Source organism: Corvus kubaryi, unplaced genomic scaffold (genome assembly GCF_017639235.1).
Source record: "Corvus kubaryi isolate FWS band 111438036 unplaced genomic scaffold, C.kubaryi_AGA036_p1.0 37334, whole genome shotgun sequence".
In the NCBI taxonomy this organism is placed as follows: Eukaryota; Metazoa; Chordata; class Aves; order Passeriformes; family Corvidae; genus Corvus; species Corvus kubaryi.
Window position 1 is genome coordinate 18,928,336 of NW_024581108.1, and position 18,492 is coordinate 18,946,827.

Consider the following 18,492-nt stretch of genomic DNA (forward strand, 5'->3'; position numbering starts at 1 on the left):
CCATGCCTGGAGGTGACCTGGCTGCACTCCATGGAGGGTCACTCAGCTGGGTCTGGTGTGGTGGCCATGCCTGGAGGTGACCTGGCTGCACTCACAGGGCAATGTGGAGGCAGTGGCCAGGCTGTGCCCATCCTCCCCCCGAGTGGGGTGTACGCTGCCCCAGCCACAGCGGCTCCATCCGTACACAGCTTCTTGGAGCCCTGGGATTGCAGGCAGCCAGGGAACTTGCTCTCTGCTGTTAAACCATGGTTATAGATCACTGAATACTGATACTAAAGCACAGGGAAAGCCTCCATCAACTCTTGCAAAGTGCTTTGAAATCTTTTTTCTGCACAAGGACAGAAAGACTTTAAGGGAACAGAAACCAGCTCCTTTGCCAGCCATGCCAAATGTTTTCAGCAACCTCCAGTGGAAAAAGGAACGCAGTGAGCTTTGCTTATGGATCATTCCTATCCAGCACCATGCCTCTGGTGGCTGAGGAGTCTGGTTTAACTTATTTTTATGTGAAAAGAAAGAGGTAGGTAGACACAAACACACACACATAAATGTATAGAGCACACACACATACACACACACGTAATCTAGGAGGCAAAGAGAGAATCTGTACCTGCATTTGCAGTATCTTCCTGCACCAGGTAAGGAAAGCATCTTTTTCCTTTTAACTGGGTGCTGTACCTACATTGTTTCCTCACAGTCTATCTTTAGGTTATAGCAGTTCACAAGGTTTTTTCAGCAGATGTGTTATTCAATTACTTCAGGGCTTTTCCATTTGTAATATTGCGAAGCAATGATAGCCAGCAGACTTCACCTGTCTTTTAGAGATAGCCAGCCCGGTAATTTTAACTCTGCCCATTTTATCCACACCAGTAAATCTCATAACATGGTTATAGAGAGATTCCAATTTTTGTAGAACCTTCTCCTGGGAATTCCTGTATACAATATTGCCATAGTCTGTAATGGACATAACCTGTGATTGGATTAATGTTTCCCTAGTGAAGAAGTCAAAGCATTTCATGTTCCTATAACTGGTTTGCAGCTCTGCAGTAAAGGTCTTTGGTGTGGCAGAGAGAATAATTGCAAACTCAGCCCCAATCAGAATACATAATCCCCTCACAGCGAGGGTCTAATTCAGTGCAGTTAGATGGCCCGTGCAGGGGTTTGTAGTGGGATTTTCTTGTCAGGAGAGCAGAATGCATAGAAAACAAGTTAATTTCAGCATTTTAATATTCATCACCCAGTCCTGTACAAAGGGAGGGCCATGCATCTCCCCAGGCAGAGAATGGGAAGAAGCAGGGAGGGCATTGCCATGGGGCACTGGTCTCCTCAGAAGAAAAGCCCTCCACTTGTGTTCAGACAAACACGTGCTTTTGTTCTTAAGAGTAAATGCCATTCTGTCCAAATAAATGCCTAGGTTTGGACCCATACTGGCTTCTGAACCTGTCAGAATCCCTGGTGTCACCTCACCTTGGTCCTGACACAAGTGACTAAAAAGGAATTACTGTTGGAAGTACAACATGCTTTACTCACCTCTGAGATACAGATTATCTCCAGGAAGAAGAGTGCAGGCCAGGAGCAGACTCTGAAGCAGAATCTACCTGCTCAGGTGGAGGAGGAGAACTTCAGCACTCACATGGGAGGAAAGGCAACTAGAGGCTGGGAACAAAAGGTCTCCTATTTTCAGCTCCCATGCTAGTTTCCCCAAAAAATGAGATGTGTAAACCCTCAGGCAAACTAGCAGAGACTCCTCAGCTGGTCAGGGAGAGCTTTCAAAAAACCCACTTTATTGGAGAACCCTGAAAGCAGCTGTGGGTCTCTGAAAAGAGCACTATAGAGTCAGCTCTGCTTGTGGGGTTCAGGGGAGATTAACTGGCATCTCAGCAGGGAAAGACTGAGTAGTGGCAACTGTGGCTTGGCCAGAAGGGGCCAGAGACAAACTGAAAGAGGAATTAAATGGGAGGCAAGAGCAAAGAGTGTGAACATGACATTCTGGAACAAGGATGGGGAGGATGGGTTCCAGGATGGGCGTGCTGCCCGGCTGAAGAGCAAGGCAGATGCTCTTGGCAGATAACCTTATGTTTGGATGTTATGGCACTGCTAGGCAGGTGGAGAGGATGGGAGGAAGGTTAGCACCATGGGAGCTGACAAATGGGATGTCATCATTTCCCATATGGGTAACTGTCTCCAATCTGTGCTTCTGTGCAACTGAAAGGTTGGGATATCTCAGCAGAGAGGAAGCATCTCTGGCAGAGATGAGCAATCTACATTAGGTCTGTACTAAGACCTATAAATTTCAGGCTGTGGGGCAGATACCTGTGCACAAGACAAGTAAGAAGTAGAGACAGTGATTTCCAGGAAAATCCAGTTATAAATCTAAACTTAAAAGACTTCTGTTAGTCTGATAGAGGGAGCCTCTGACAGCTGATAGCAGGGCAGCACAAGGGCTTCCCAGAATCCAGCCGTCTTGGTTCTGAAGTGATCTGGGAGCCTGTGAGGAGGAAGGAATGGAAATTAAACAGCACACTCATTCCACAGCTGCTTTTATCACTTTATTCATATTTCTAGAGTAGGCTTTTTAGCGGCTAAGCAAATATTGAAATGCTCTCATTTTATATATATATATATATATGTGTACATATATATAGAAACATCCAAAAATAAGTAACGAGGAATTCTGCAAGTGTTTTTGCAATGAATACATGAAAGAACATTTTAACTCCAGTAAACCAACTTTGAAAGTCTTCCACTAAAACCCTATAAAACCCAATGATAGTCATAAATTAGCACTAGATTAATTCAAAGGAGGACTTATTCCCCCTCTGCGTACCTTCTAATCCATATCTCCAAGAGGTCATTTTAATTATCACACTGTCACTGCTATTCATTACTCTGCTTTTGGAGACAGAGAGCCAGCACTGTGCCTTTTGGATGCCTTGGAATTCATCATATGAAGGCATTTTATTCTCCCTAAAAATGTACACAGTTTAACCCTCTCACCTTGAAATACTGACGATAACAGGTTTGCTTGGTGTTTTAAATCATTTTCCTTCCAGTGGGATAACTCCTTTTTGCTTTCAAGCAAGTTCCCTTTGTCAGAGAGCAACTAACTAAGGAAAGCCCAGGTAAAGGGTGGCTAATGCACAGAGATATTCAGCTCAAGTTTTGGCAGATCCTGAGTAGCTTGTCCTTCTTCAGAGGCATGCAAAGCCAAGCTTTTGTCCTTACTCGTACCTGCTCACTCTTTCTGGCTGCAGTAATACAATCTGGATGGAAACCATGTGCCAGTGGCTTCCAGGAGGTCCATTGGGATGTGGCTCCAGAACAGCAGGTGAGGTCCTGAGACACAGAATGCAGAGCTCAGCCTTGACCCTGCTTGCTTTGTGTTTACTTGTATGGAAAGGAGCTCAAGGACCTCACAGAGAATTCCCTTGTATCCACCGAGATTGTTAAAGAAGGAAGTATGAATGCAAGCCAAGGTGCTTTCAGTTCTTCCTAGAATCACACCCTGGTTCAGCATTGGTCAGGCCTCTCAGCCAGGTCTCTACTACCAAAGAATCAGGGAGTACTTTCACCAGGGACAGTAAATTTAAACCACCCCAAAGGTCTGGTTTAGCCTGTAGTTCTCAGTGTTTCTCATACCTTTTCATTTATCCCCAGGATGCAATCTCTTCACACACAGGCTAGTGTGAGGACCCAGCTGAGCCTGACTCTGCTCCTAGATCATGGCATTCCTGTCCTGAGAAAGAGCAGAGGAACAACCAGCACATCTCTTGTATCAGAGAAGTGTCTGGGGTTAGTACTTTTTCAGGGCCACCCCACACCAAGAGGAGCTCATTCAGTCATGTTTCACATATCTTTTTTCACCCTCAGTCTAGTTCATCATTTCCCTCTTATCTACTGGGTCTTGGCACCTTCTCTCCTTCAAGCCACCATTCCAGCCCAACTCCTGGCAGAAGACAGTGAAGAGAAGCTGCTTCCCAAGGCTTCTGATGGGTTGAGAAGAAACACTTCTAAGTGCATTCTCCCTTTCCGTCCCCTGGGAGACATTCAGACTCCACTCAGGGTCACCCTCTTTTTGTCTGCAGTTTGAGAATCATGGTCAGATGTTTCAGAGGGTCACCCACTGCAGGAGACAAGACTGGCTAGTGACAGTGGCTTTGAGCAGAGATTTCGCAGGCTGTCCATGTCATGGGGAGGTGCTGAGGTTTTACTTGGGGTTTCTTACAGTGGTGTCACAACGCTGTCTGTTCACCCCTTTCAGCACTACTCCTCACTCAGGCTGCCTCAGTCAGACATTTGTTGGCAAGTCTGGTCTTTCTAGGCCCAGTTTTTGATGGAGGACCACTGTCCCTGCCCTGACCCTGGGCAGGTCTTGCAGCAAGTTTCATGCCTTCAGCCCGACAGTCCCATTTCTCATATGACCCCTCTCCTCGAATGATCTGATAGAAGAGCAAAAAACCCAGCCATGCAGCAGATGATAAACTGCATAATGAGGAGCACCTGCCTGGCTATTTATCAGGCTCTCTTAATGCAAGCTAACAGGACTAGCACATGCAGTAGGCATAAGGGCTTCTGAGCCTGACACGAAAAGGGGAGACATCACATGGTACAGCAGAGGGCCAGGACTCCCTCGTTAGCTCATTGTATGGATTACCCCTTTAAAGAGAGAGAAGAGGACTGGTGGAGGAAGGGGAGGCTTTCTCATTTTAACAAATAGCTTTTCAGCCACCACAAATGATTTCTGCAAATCTATCAGTTCACCCTTTTTTTTCCCCCCCACAGATAGGAAAAAAAAAAAAAAAAAAAAAGCCCTGAAATTGATTCACCATCTATAAATAAAAAAGAATCAATAGTAAAATTTCTAGCTAATTTCCCTCTCCCTCCTTGCTCCTTGGACTATTTGTTATCTTAGAAATACTTGTCTGGGGAAAAAAAAAGAGAAACATCATTGATTCCTGACTGCGACGTGCTCCTCCGCCTTGCCCTACAGCTCTCCTCTCCTCTCCTCTCCTCTCCTCTCCTTTCCTCTCCTCAGCGTGTGGGGAGAGACGGCTCCTTCAGATGCGCCTGGCTCCTCTTGTCGGGTTTGCCTCCAGCGTGGCTGTTCCCTGGGCCCCGCTGGGCAGGGCATTTATAGGGTGGCACTTTGTCCTTCCTGCCAAAGGAAGAGAGAGAGGACAGGTGTGGTCAGACACTGTGGTGTTCCAGCAGCAGGTAAGTGTGCGTGGGGTGTGCTCTGAGGAGAAGCCGTGTGTGAAGTCTCGCAGCGAAGTGCATCTGTAAGGAAAGCTTTGGCAGCTCGAGACAAATTAGAGGTGGCTAAAGACCAGCTGGTCCCATCCTTCTCTGGCCAGAGCAGGGTTAGTCCTTCCAGGAAGCTTCAAGGGCTTTCTGCTAGCTTTGAGCTCCCCAAGAGAAGGGTCCCATTACTTACTTCCCTTTGGGTGAGGCACTTCCCACTGTTTTCTCCTGCCGAGGTTCCTGTACCCCTGAAATAATTCCCTTTATTTCTGCTCATGAAGAGCCCTCCTCTCACTGGGGCACTCCTGGGGCACGTGTCATTCACAGGATGGCTGGGTTCACACATCTGCTCACAGCTGGATTGCCCCCGCTGCCAGGGGTGTTCACAGATGGGTCAGAGTCTTCAGGGACAGACCCTGACTGTGGCCAGGGAACACCCAGCACCCGACACACGATGCCAGCACTTCCAGCATCCAGACTAGTGCCTTCAAAGACCCCACAAAGATGTGATACTGCTATTCCCTGTGCCCATAACTCCAATTTATCTAACTCCAATTTATCTCACTCTAATTTATCTCACTCCAATTTATCTAGCAGTCATGCCAAACTTCAGTTGTCAGTATAGTTTGGAGTGTGGCATTTGCAGTGCCCCTTTCAGGCTGCAGCCCCAGCAGAGCTGTGGGAGTTTTATAACTGGCCTCCAAAGGAGCAGGGTTGTGCTACACACAAAGTACTTTTTGCAGTGATGCCCCAGGAGTTCACGGGGTAAGAACTGAGCTGTTCACAACCCAGCACCACAGAACCAGCTCCCCAGCTTCCCACAGCTTATCTGCTGGAAAGGCTTCCTTTGTAACACTTCAGTTCCTGATAAGGAACTGAGTAAGTCTCACTTATTTCCCAGACAAAGCATTCCTCTGTGTGTGTGTTTACAGTGTGCATGATGAATTTTTGCTACGTTAAGGAAAAGTAAATCTCTATTATCAGTTAATTCTGTAACATTTCTGTTCTATTTACTTATAAAGCCTTTTTGCTCGGAGGCCTTAATTAAAATCCTCCATCTCACAGCCCAGCTCTCTTGCTGCCTTTCCTCCCTCCAGGTCCTGACACATTGGTCACAGCAAGATAGTCACAAGTGACCAGACAGCCTCAGCCCTGGTCTGTCTGTCTGGGCAGAGCCAGGCCTGGAGAGAAGGGGTCGCAACTCACACCATTGTGTCCAGAGGCCTCGCCTGATGAGAGGCTGAATGGCAAAGGGTGTGGATCCTGCAGCACCATCCCTCGTTCAGGGAGGCTCAGCCAGCACCAGGCTATCCCAGAGAAGGGACCTTCACTTCATAGCCCCTGCTAGCACTGGTGGCTCTCACTGGGGCTGAAAAGCTGTCTCTCAGACAAACACTGGGACCAGGAGCCAGAGGAATCAGCTTTGGCTACCCTATAACCCTGCCTGTGGAATTCCAGTGGAGAGTGGGGTCCCTGCACACTCACCCCAGAGCAGCACCATCTCTGAGCAGCCATCACCATCCCCTGCAGAAACACCTTTTGACAGCTGCTTCTTTGAAAAAGCAGCAAACCCCAACTATCCATTCCCATCCCAAGGAAGGTAATCAAACTGTGCTGTCAGTGTTGCTCACACCAGGCAAAGGGGCTCCAGTGACCCTTTAGGGTGCTCTGTCACACAGCTCTTGGCCCCCCAGCCATGCCTTGCCAACTTTGTCCATTTTCCCCCTCTGCTATGGCAGGACACAAATGAGAAGGTCCTCTCCTTGTGGCTGATCTGCTTTTTGAGCTCTGTCTGCTCCCTCCAAGATCAGTTATTTGTTTTCCCCATGGCAGCTGCAGACCCTGGGCAGGCTGGTGTTGGTGCTGTACCAAACCTTCCTGAGACTCTAACGCTGGGAAGGAGAGCAGCTGTCTGTCACACATCCATGTTACACATCAAAAGTGAAGTGACCTACCAAAGGCCATGCAGCAGACCTGGGGAGAACTGAAAAGAGATGATGAAACCCCAGTTTTCTTGATCCCTGCACCCTGACTCATCCCATGGAATTGGGCACTTCTAAACCTGCCTTCCTCACCACACGAGTGTGTGTTTTTCGGTGCCCCTGCTTTTATTTGCAGATGGGTGTTTTAATATACATTTAAAAACATTGTAATAATGTAGCTGCTGATGGGGCCCAGGGCTTAGAGGGCTTTACCTCCACCAGCCCTCCCCTCCTCCCCGCCGTCACAGCTGCCATCAGTTCAGTATTTACTGCATCTCTCCAGTTCAATCACCAACCTAAGGCAGAGTGGTATTTTGGAGAGATAAACACTGAGACAAAAATAAATAAATTAGGACCCTGTGAGGGATACCTGAAAGGCACAGTGAAGTGAGAACAAGCAGTTTCTCTGGTTCTGTGCATAATTACATTGACATGTTCCTAGACAACACTGGAGACCCAAACACAGCAGCAGCTGTGAGCCAGATGCAGACCCACGCCAAACATCAGAAAGCCAGCCAGGCAGCCCAGCCCTTGCCCTGGGGCTGTGTCAGCACTGCCCATCTCACTGCTGACAGCCTTCCTGCCCGCTCCCAGGGCACAGCCAGCACTGCATGGGCAGGCAGGGCTCAGCTCCTGGCCAGGCTGTGGCTGGTGCTTCCACACAGACCCCTGCTTCTCTGCACCCACTCATCCAGTCACTGGAGCAGCACTGCTGACTGTCATTCCCATGCTCCTCTATGCAAGTGAAGGAAACAATATAATGCAAAATATGCAAAGAGGATAAAAACGGGTCTTAAACTTCCTTTTTCCTGATTGGGTTAACACAGAAAAAGGAAATCCTGTCGCGCCAACTGCACTTACAGGTGGGATTTTTAGACACTGGTCTTTTTCAGCCATCCACTGAACTGAAGCATCATGAGTATCAACCACTCAGTCACATCAGGTGCCTGTCACAAAGTGGTTTTTTTGGGATATACAGCCAATTGACAGTCACAATCAAACCACAGCTCTGCTACATGTTCATCGCACAGACAACAGTTAATCTTGCAGCCATGCAAGCTGTTTTGCAAATTGAAATCTCAGAGGCATAGCAATTACAATACCAAATTTATACCACATCTCTCACTCAACTAATTGTACATCCAAAAAATCACCACTTGAATAATCTAAATACATTCACCTTTACAGCTAAAAAAGCCTCTCTGCTACATGCTTGATCTCAACACAATTTTGAGTTACAGAACCCCATGGGAAAAAAATGCCAACCTCTGATTTCAACAGGAAAATTGCTTCTATCTAAATACAGCAGATGCATAATTCACACTGAGGTGTAGCAGCTTGGTGTTCCCAGCAAAGCTCATTTTTACTCTGCAAAATGGGGATGTTGCTGTTGCTGCCTGTAGCTCTCCCAGCCCACCTATAGGAGGACAACCCCTATATACACCTACTCTGAATGTAGTGTACGAGTCCACATCCAAAACAACTGTACCTGGATTTTTAATTGTTAGGAAATCTTAAAGGCCTTAAAATGAATTAGCAGACTTACAAACTGGGCTGATGTTTTGGATGAGCTGAGGTTTACAGAGCCACCTCCCTGGGCACATTTGTGCCACTGTGGCATTTTGAGCTCTTTCACACACACATTTCTTGACTTTTGTTTCCATCTCGTGAAGCAAGGCAAGGTGGGGAGATCTGAACTAGTGACTTTGCAGCTGGTGTATTAAAGAAAGTCAAAATAGAAGAGAATTGGTGTTTAAATTGCAAAGGGAAGTAAAAATGAAGTTATCCAAGCCATGTGAGTGGGATCAAAAATGAGTCATCAAGGCTGGAAAATGGGTAACCTCTGATCCCTGAAACTAAGAAATCTGGCTGCTGTCGTGTTGCTGCTGATCTAATTTTTACACTTTCCCTTCCATATAGAGGAGACATGTTTCAATTGTGTCCATCACAGCTAAACAATCAATGCCTGATCAGTCCCAATGCTTCACTCTCAGGGATGCACAATTAACCAGCACCACGTTTGACACTGCAAGGGGAGCGCAGTATTTTCTGGGAACGCCTGACAAGTTTCAATCGTAAAGAACACAAACCAAATGACCCAGCAGATAATGACAGCCAGTGCCCTGACAGTTAGATAATGTGCATGCTCCAAAGCAAGGCCAATTAGAAGCAATAAAAACAAATTTGAAATGTTAGAGCAAAGGTCACAAATCCTCAGCCATTACCACAGGCTTGATTTTTCTTTTTTTTCAAGCGGTCACCAGCGCCTGTTTCCAGTAAGTGAGCATGTAGTCATGCTTGCCAGGTGCCCACCCATCCATTACAGCACACTGTGATTTCTGGGCCATACAATCCCCACTAAAGCGCTGTGTGGAGAATCCCAGCACTACCTGGAAATCTCATCAGGTCTATATCCTATGGCTCTGCCCTTCTGAGTGCAGGGGCTGGTCCCTGCTGCTTATAGGGAAGGCAGATGTTAGAGGGTGTGCAGATGTCTCTCCTTTTGCCACAGAAGGGATTCTGCTGCTTGCCATCCATTCCTCAGTTCCTGGCCTCTCTCCCCAGCCCAGTGCAGCAAGACACACCCGCTTCATCCAGGAGACAGTGCCCAGAGGCAGGAATAATTAGTTTATAGCTGAAGCCACACTATCACACAAGAGAAGGAGAAGGAGCCATGATTACAAGCAACTCATGTGGCTCACGCACAGCCACCCTTGCGTACCTCTGCTGACTCTGGAGGTGGGAGCTGCAGAGAGCATGGGAATAGGTTTTGTCTTGTTTCCTGTCCTCCCATTTCCTGAGGAGCAGCAGGAGAATAATGGATTGCACTTTCCTGGTGAGATGTAGCAGAAAATGGCAGTCTCTTGAGCTTGTTCAAGTTACCAGTATGATATTGGGATTAACATGCTGTGTACATCACATTACCCATGTCAGCCCACCCCTCACACAGGTCCCTGTCTCTGCTTTCAGAGCAGGAAAATCCCAGACCAGGGTGATGCATGAAGTAACACAGATGCTGTCAATTTGCTTATTGAGCCCTGGCTTCCTCAGAGCAACAAGACCAGGGAAGGAAAAGGAAAGCAGGTGGGTACCTGCAGGCATACCTATGCGAGGATGCCTGTGAGAGCTAATCTAAATACATTTAGGGTTTAAATGCAAAGCTGATTAGTGAAACCACAGCAAGCTCTTATGTGATATGCTCCTTCAGAGTTAAAGTGGCCATAATTCAATTTATTCATTTAGCTTATTTCCAAAAAGTAAATTAAGGTGGAGTAAATTAAATTAAAACAGCTGACAGCACCTTGATTTTGAAAGGGATTGTTAACTTGGACCAAGTCTACTTCATAAAGAAATGCAGATTATTTTCTCCTGCTAGGCCCCCTGTCAGGCACACCAGCTCCCCATCCTGAAGCATTTTTACACTCCCTCTGTTCAGGGAATCTATAAGAGCAGGACCAAGCTGGATGTGTATTTGGGTGCCTGCCTGTTCTTTAGTGTGCACGTGCTTAAATCCAGGGTAAAATCCCTGCAGCTGGCAGCATCGTCTCCAAGTGTTTGAGAAGCTAATTGTTGTAATGAGGAATTTTGGTGAAGCCTCTGCTGGGAGCTGGCCAGGCACTGCACATCTCTAAACTCTGTAAATGAATCCTTTTCACTAAACCCATGCAAATGTCACCGTTCAAAACCTGGAAGGTGTTCTTTAATGACAGCTACAAGTATCAAGAGTTGCATAAAACATGCAGACGTGTGTGGGAGCGAGCTGACAGATTATAATTACCAATAGGGAAGGGGGGAAAAACCCCAAAAATTAATTTTTTAAGCAAACCATATAATTGGCCTTTAAAGCTTAGTAGTGTTCCCATTACTAATACAATTTACAGACCTGGAAATCAGATTGAAGTTGTTTGACTCTTCTATTTTCCTGCCCTCATTCCATTTCCTCACTCTACAAATTGTAAGAGGTTTTGCTGACCTTTCACATTTGGTCTAGAACATTTTTTCTGTTTATTACACTCTGCTCTCCTCTTAGCCACTGAAAATGGTGAGGGAAAAGACAACAAGACAATAATTTAAGTTTGGGAGAAGTGAGCTGGGGATGGCAACAAGCAGAGCCCCTTCGGAATAAGGCAGGGAGGTGGCTTCACTCCCAGCTCTCACGTCAGTCATGGCCAGGTCAAAGAAAGCACAACCAGATGTAGATGAAACATCAAAATCCTGAGCTTAAAAGTGTAGAGAGGAGTTCTTCTGAAATACAGGAAGAGGTGAACTGGGGAGAACATTCTAGACCCAGTGGGGCAGAAGGACCCACACGCAGCACATGCCAGAGAGCAGCACAGCCCTGGGATGGTATCAGAGCCCATCAGCCCACACAGCCTCTGGGCACAGCTGTTTAGTGTCGAGCTGGGGCTCAAACTGGGTTGTCCAGGCAGAAGGACCTGCCTTTGGTCAGACACTGCCCACACACAAAGACTTCGCCCATCCCCACCCGGTGTGGAGCAGAAGACAGTGCCCATTGCCCCTGAGGATGGCAGGACAGCCCCATGGGCTGATCTGGCCTGTTGGATACGCAGCTGTGCTCTCATACATCATCATTAGGGCTGCAAAGTCAAGCAGCAAGAGGAGGAATTGCCAGAACAAAGGCTGTCAGAGGAATTTTAATTCAACCTCCTGGCAGATATAGGCCTTCTGATGGGGTCTTTAATTACCTCATCACAGCCTACTTTTTCTTCAACAAGGCTGCTGCTTTATTCAGGGCACGATGGACAGACGGCAATTAATGAAGGGCCAGTCAATATTTTGTTCTATCCTTTTTTCATTCAGTGTGTGGCCCCAGGCATTATTTGCCACATGCCATCAAATCCCTGCTCTTAGAATTATTCATCTTCTCCTGAGCTTTTCTCTGATGTGTATCAGTGCAGCAACTGTGAGATTCCCACACAGGAAGGAATTTCTTTCCCAACACTTCTGTGAGCAGAGCACCTGGGTTTTACCTGCAGGAAAACATGGGGCAGACATGAGCTGCAGAATGCTCCACCAGCAAGGCCCAGGTGGGATTTTTCAGGATACCTACACTGTCTCTGTTCACAGCCCAACCTCCCTAACCTCTGACAGAGCTGTTTACACACTCAGGACTTCTAGAATTTGAACTTCAGTGTGTCCAGGATATGAGTAACATGGAACTGGTAGCTCTCAGAGAAAAAGAATGTCAGTGGTCTAAAGAGGCAAGAGCTCCTCTGCTGATGCTGTGCTGGAGCAGGGCTCTGTTGCAGCCATGGAGCCAGAGTGAAAGAACAGAGAAATGCTGATATGGGCAAAGGGATGAGCTTCAGGCAGTGCAAGCTGACTGGCATTTGTGAATTTTTCAGCAACAGTTCTGTTTTCCCACCTTAGCCATTCTCTGTAACAGCTGTACTCTGCTGTCTCTTAATCTCTTACAAATTTTTCACCTTTTACCAACCTCCTTTCAGAGGACATTTCAGCCTTTCAACCCAAGAAATCTTAACCTTTCCTCTGGCACAAGTAGAAAGAGGTGAGAACAGGACAGAGACTCAGTAAGAGGAGGATCTCCCTGTGCCACTGGCAGCATCAAAGGGAGCCCCACTCAAATGGTTTCCAGTGAGTGCACTGGGAATGGAACTCTCTGGTCACTGAGCAGCTTAGAAAAGGAACAAGAGAAGAGGAAGGGCATGAACATGAACCTTCATTGCTGTCCAACAGCTGCTTTCTGCACTGCTCTCTCCTGCTCTGTGCCCACTTAACCCACCCTTAGAGAGCTGTCTTTGTGTCCAGGACGGGCTCTCTGAGCCTCTCTCAAGCACGGCTAAGTGGCAGCACTCTTCTCCAGCAGCTTCTGCAGGCAGCACAGAGCTCCCTCATACCCTGCTAGAAATTCATGGGCCTGCTGGCTTGTCACTCCAGAGAGCATCCAGCATTTTCAGCAAGGCTTTTAATTCATTAGCTCACAGAGGAAAATATTCTAACCTTCCTGCCCTCCCCAGCTGAGTCATTGACGTTTTCCTACCTTGCTGCATCACCTTCAGGAAAATAATTACTGAGCATGCTGATAACAGCAGATATTATCTTTGTGAACTGGGTGTTTGCTTGAGATCACAGGGTCTCCCTGCCATGAGCACTGCAGGACACGGTGGGGTTACTGCTTGAAACCTGACCCTCCCTTACAGGCTGTGGGAAACTCTGTGGTCACTGGGCCCACTCCCAGAGGAACTGGGAGGATGCTGGAGGAAGCTCAGTCAGTGGGCAGGGGCTGAAGGGGGGTCCATCACTGGAACAGGTTTCCCAGAAAAGCTGTGGATTCCCCAGCCCTGGAAGTGTTCAAGGCCAGGCTGGGTGGGGCTTGGAGCAACCAAGTGGAAGGCGTCTCTGCCCATGGCAGGGGGCATGGAACTAGATATCTCTGAAGTCCCTTCCAACCCAAACCAGTCTGTGATTCTGTGATATGTTGATCTACAGGCAGCCCTTCACCCATGGGCTTCTATAGACAAGACCAGGTGGAATTTAACCACAGGTCCAGCCAGCCAGTTGGATTCACCTGAAGGCACATAATCACATCATACACAGAATACAGATACAGTTCTTTCTCTTGACCCTTGAAATAAGCTGCATAAGCATTTGGGGTAGCAGAGGGTGCCCCACCTCCAGCTTTAGTCTTGTTCTGTAACCAGAGCTGTTGCATCAGTTGTTGCCTCTTAGTCCATATGATCCTGATTCCATTCCCACTGAACTGCCTACATTGCCTATGCTGTAGGATGGCTGCTCTCTGACAGCCTGACTGTATGGACAAAGCTCTTGTGAGGTACCTGGATTTGGGTACCAGCCCTATTTCTGACCCTCAGGTCCATCTCTCCCTTTTTGTGCCTCAATTTCCTTCTCCAAAACATGGTGATTCCAACATAAACATTTCCTTCCTTACAGTCAGATGTGCTCTGGAATGGTTGCAGGTTGTTGCTATTTCTGGGCCTGTCATTCTAACACATTTTGGCTGCACTAATTCCCTCCAACAGAAATTGTTCTGCCTGTCCTAGTCTGGGACAAAGCAGGCAATTACTTGTCCCTTACACGTTTATTAACTCTGCAGCTTTCTTTCAATGACTATGTGGAATCCAGTAATTTTTAAATATATTTTCATAAACTGTGGGCACAACATGTCCTGTTTCCACTAATAACCGTGCCATATAATTAGTCCTGATTACACAGATATTTAGTATCATTTTACATATTCCAGTCCTTTCCTAGTGCCACTGCCTAGCCAAGACATATTTAAAGCCACAACCATCTCCCTTCTGTTTCCCAGCAGTTTTCAAGATTTCCTTGTGGAGAGGATTGCAGTTAACATGGCAGCTTCAAAGAACAATTTCATTTCACTGGTGTACATTATATATATATTTATATATATATATATATAGGCTGTGATCAAATGTCAGGTGACAAAGCCTAGGATACAAATAGAAGGCATCTATCTACTTACAGGGAAAAGCCAGTATTTGAAATCCATCAGGAAATTAACAACATGAATCTTTAGAAATGTATTCCTTAAACATCTGTTGGCTTAGGGCTGAACATTGACCGTATTTAGGATTTTGCTGTGAGGTAGTACCCCCCAAACGAAAGATCCCTCACCACATTAGACTCTGGTAGGGGAACAAGAAAAATTTGCTCTGTGCAACACTCTGCTCTGTGATTAGAGGTGTGTGTCTTTCCCTGCTGGCGTGGCTGTCTCTATAGAGATGGACATGGATATTGGATGAGATTAAAATGCTTCAGTTACCACTGTCAGTGGTTCTTTAATTTAAAATGAAGAAAGCAAACAAACATTCCTTTTGATGAGGTAACTGAATGATGCTATGAAAAAGCACTTTGCTGTCAGGTGGTAATTAGGTTCAGTAATAGTTGTGGGTTTTTAGCCTTGGAGGCTGTGGCCCCTGGGAGTCTGAGAGAAATGATACATTCAATTTCTGGAGGAGAGGAAGATGCTGAATGCTTTTCTCTGCTAACCCTGCAGGTCTCTGCAGATAAGAGCATTCGGAACTGCAGTGCTGACAATCCTCCTTGAGCCAGCCTAAACTGTGGTGTCAAGATCACAAACAGAGAAGGGAGATGGGCTCAAAGCAGGCCTAACACAGGCAGCCTGGCTCTGACCACATACATAAGGAACTGCCAGAATGGCTGCAGTGAGAGGATTTTTAAAGGCTGCAGAAGGAACTCCAGCAATTGCTCTCTGGTCTGGCCTGATATTTGTAACATCCATCTTACACATCACTAGAAAATCTTCAGTAGGAAAGTGATCCTTTGCAGACAAGGAACCATTCCCACAGCTACTCTTTCAAGGGAAGAAAAAAGCGGGTAGAAGGAAGGAGTGAATCTCAAGGCTCAGCTGCCTCCCTTGCCAATTCAGAACTGCCTTTTCCATTGCAAAATATAAATTATATTCAGTTGTGTTGTTAAGGGTTGAAACCCAAATGAAATATCCCAGTTGCTCCAAATGCATTTAATTGAAAATTTTCAGTTTGGAGGCATTATTGCTGTTTCCTCAGAACAGAGGCAAATTCAGAATATGATGTTTCCCATGAAACAGGTGCTCTGGTTCCTGCTCTGCTTCCATCTCCATGTTGTTACACAGCTTTTCCAGCTCAAGGGATGCTGGTTCTCCATAAACAGTTCAGTGGTATCTCCCCTGCTCTTCACACAAGCTAAGGGACACTGAAAGGACGCAGTTGGCCAACACCAGAGAAGGGCCAGCAGTGCTGCAGGGGGCAAGCTTGGGCATTTCATGCCTTTGTGCATTGCTCACCATGGCTGACTTCACGTCCCACTTCCTTTTGGACTAACTCCCACTGAGCTGGGTGTAAAACTGGAGTAAGGACTCAGAGCAAGAGGGGACCCCCAGGTAAAGTGTCCCAGCTGGGCTGGCAGAAGGAACCTGCCACTGGCTGCCAGCACTGCAGCAGCTCCACGGGGAGGTGGAGAACTCTGCCTTCAGCACAGGCTTGCCAGTAATTTCCTGAAGCACTGAAAAAGTTTTCACTTCCAGAATTAAAACTTTGTGAAATAAAAGTGGGTCTGATTCACTCTCAGGAGATAAATGAAGGGTAAGTCCATTAAAGATACTGGTGTGAGATTGGTGTACAGCAGACAGAATTCAGGAAAGATATCGATATCTCCAAAATCCTCTGAATATTTTTTCAGACATAAACCAGGTATCTTTCCTGATCATAAATGCTTTATTTCCAAATGGAATTTCAATAAAATAAGCACAGTTAGACTAGCACGCTTATTATAAAGCCGTAATGCAGTAGCACTGAAGTTTAGTCATGAAAGGTATTAAAAAAGCAGCCCAGCTAAAGCAAGAGAAATTGCTTTCTGACCTACCAAGTTTTAGGAGTCGGTGCTAGTGGTCCCTCCACCAAGGAGTTCAGCCTGTAGTAATCCAAGAATGTCCTGGCCACATTTCTTCCAAGCTTCGTATCTGTGAGTTTTTCATTAAGGAGCATTTTTAAAAATAATTAATAATAATAATAATAATAATAGTAGTATAAAAGCAGAGTCTAAAGGTAAATTATTGCTATTTAATGCAAGAGCAAGTTTTACATCAACCATCCCACAGAGCTCAGGCTTCAGGCAAAATGACTTACGCAGGCAGATAAGGTGGGGGTCATCTTGTTTGCTTCTTGTTTTCACAGGCAGATGCGGCATAAAAACACAGACAGGAGGAAACAATCTCCCTTTCCCTGCACGCCTGGCTGCAGATCCCTGTGGTTCTCATGAAATAATACACTAGACAAAATTTCCAATTTCCACATTCAGGGAAAATAATTACCTCAAATGCTTGGATACAGGCAGTATTTCTGTATCCAGGAAACAAGGTCAGCTATATCAGGGTGTGAACCTGCCATGGAGCAGGGTACTGGAGGTTGGGATTAAAGCTGTAGCCCTCCACACCTTTAGCTCTGACCCCACAGTGTCATGGGGAATACACTGTTCTTTCCCTGTGTTGTATTCAGGACCTGAAATGGTGATTTTAGCACAGAACTGGAAGGACAGAAGGTTACCTTAACGAGTTCAGCAGTAACTCTGGTGTGTCTTCTCACTAGCCACGATTTCTCCTTCAGCTCACCCGTAAACCCAGCATTAGGCAGGTGCTGCACATCAAAGCTGCCACAGAGACCTCACGGGCACAGGAACCTGACCTTGCTGAAGACCCAGTTGCTAACAAAGAAGTTGAAAAACCTGTGGATTGCATTGAAAAAAAATATCCCAGACAACATGTCCATGGGGTGAGTCTGCTGCTCTTGTGAAAAGTCAGCATTAAGTCTGCCTGTTACAGGGCAGCATCTCCTTATCACCCACAGGGTGATGTCCAGCTGGGAGATAGCCAGTGGATGCCATTTTCCACAGCTGTGCTGTGGGGGCTGAGGACTCCTTTGTTTGCCTGCTTTGAACTGATGCCTACCCAGGCTGCAATAACCACCTGGTTCTCCAGGGCACTGCCCCAGATGGTCGTGGTGAGGAGCATTTCAGCAGGGCTGCTGCAACAGCTGAGCTGGGTACAGAACCTGGAGAGTCTAAAGAGACCTTTGCATCCAACGCCCAGCAGTCCAGGAAGATAAACCATTGCTGGGTTGTTTTGTGTGCATGTGGGCATGTTCTACTTTATCAATAGTTATCTGCTGATGTGTCCATTAGAGGAAAATTCCAGAAGTGCAGTGTCCCAGGGGCTTCCAGCAGCGCCGGTGAAGACACTGGCTTCTAAATGAAGCTTTTATTACCCGCCCACTTACATTAGACACATCAAAACAAGTGAGCATGAGACATCAGGTTCAGGCATCACTGTGAGATCTTTTTATCATTTATTTATTTATTTATAAGGAAGGTCGAACCAACGTCACAGTCTTTACTCCTGCAAAAATCCAGCCACCAGCTCTCCTAGTGCTGCAGTCAGGTCTAGTGGCTGAGGATGACTCCTGACACTGCTTTTCTCTCCAATGATCTTGTCCTGCTTTCCCAGTTCCCACCGCTGTGCCTGGGGATGGTTACATGGATCTGTCCCGTCTATCCTGACACGCTCATTGCGACGCTAACACCACATGTGCTGCGAGCATCTCTGTTCTGCTGGCCAGCAGCACGGCAGAGCCAGAGCAGCTGGTGCTCCCGGCTGTTGTCTGCCTGGACAGGGAGAGGCGGCTGTGTGGATCAGCACCAGCTGTTCCCTGGCTGTGGCACTGCCCAGCGAGCTCCCCTCTCAGCCTGCCAGCAC

General features: G+C 46.8%; 1 protein-coding gene across 1 annotated transcript in view; it reads right to left on the bottom strand.

Moving 5' to 3' along the window:
* Nucleotides 1–2,531: 2,531 nt before the first annotated feature.
* Nucleotides 2,532–18,492, bottom strand: part of AGBL4 (AGBL carboxypeptidase 4) — a 585,664-nt gene continuing 569,703 nt past the window's right edge. Inside the window, 2 exon segments of the mRNA XM_042030660.1 lie at nt 2,532–5,152; nt 16,608–16,704. Of these exon segments, the coding sequence (XP_041886594.1) occupies nt 5,029–5,152; nt 16,608–16,704 (221 nt within the window). The 3' untranslated portion in view covers nt 2,532–5,028.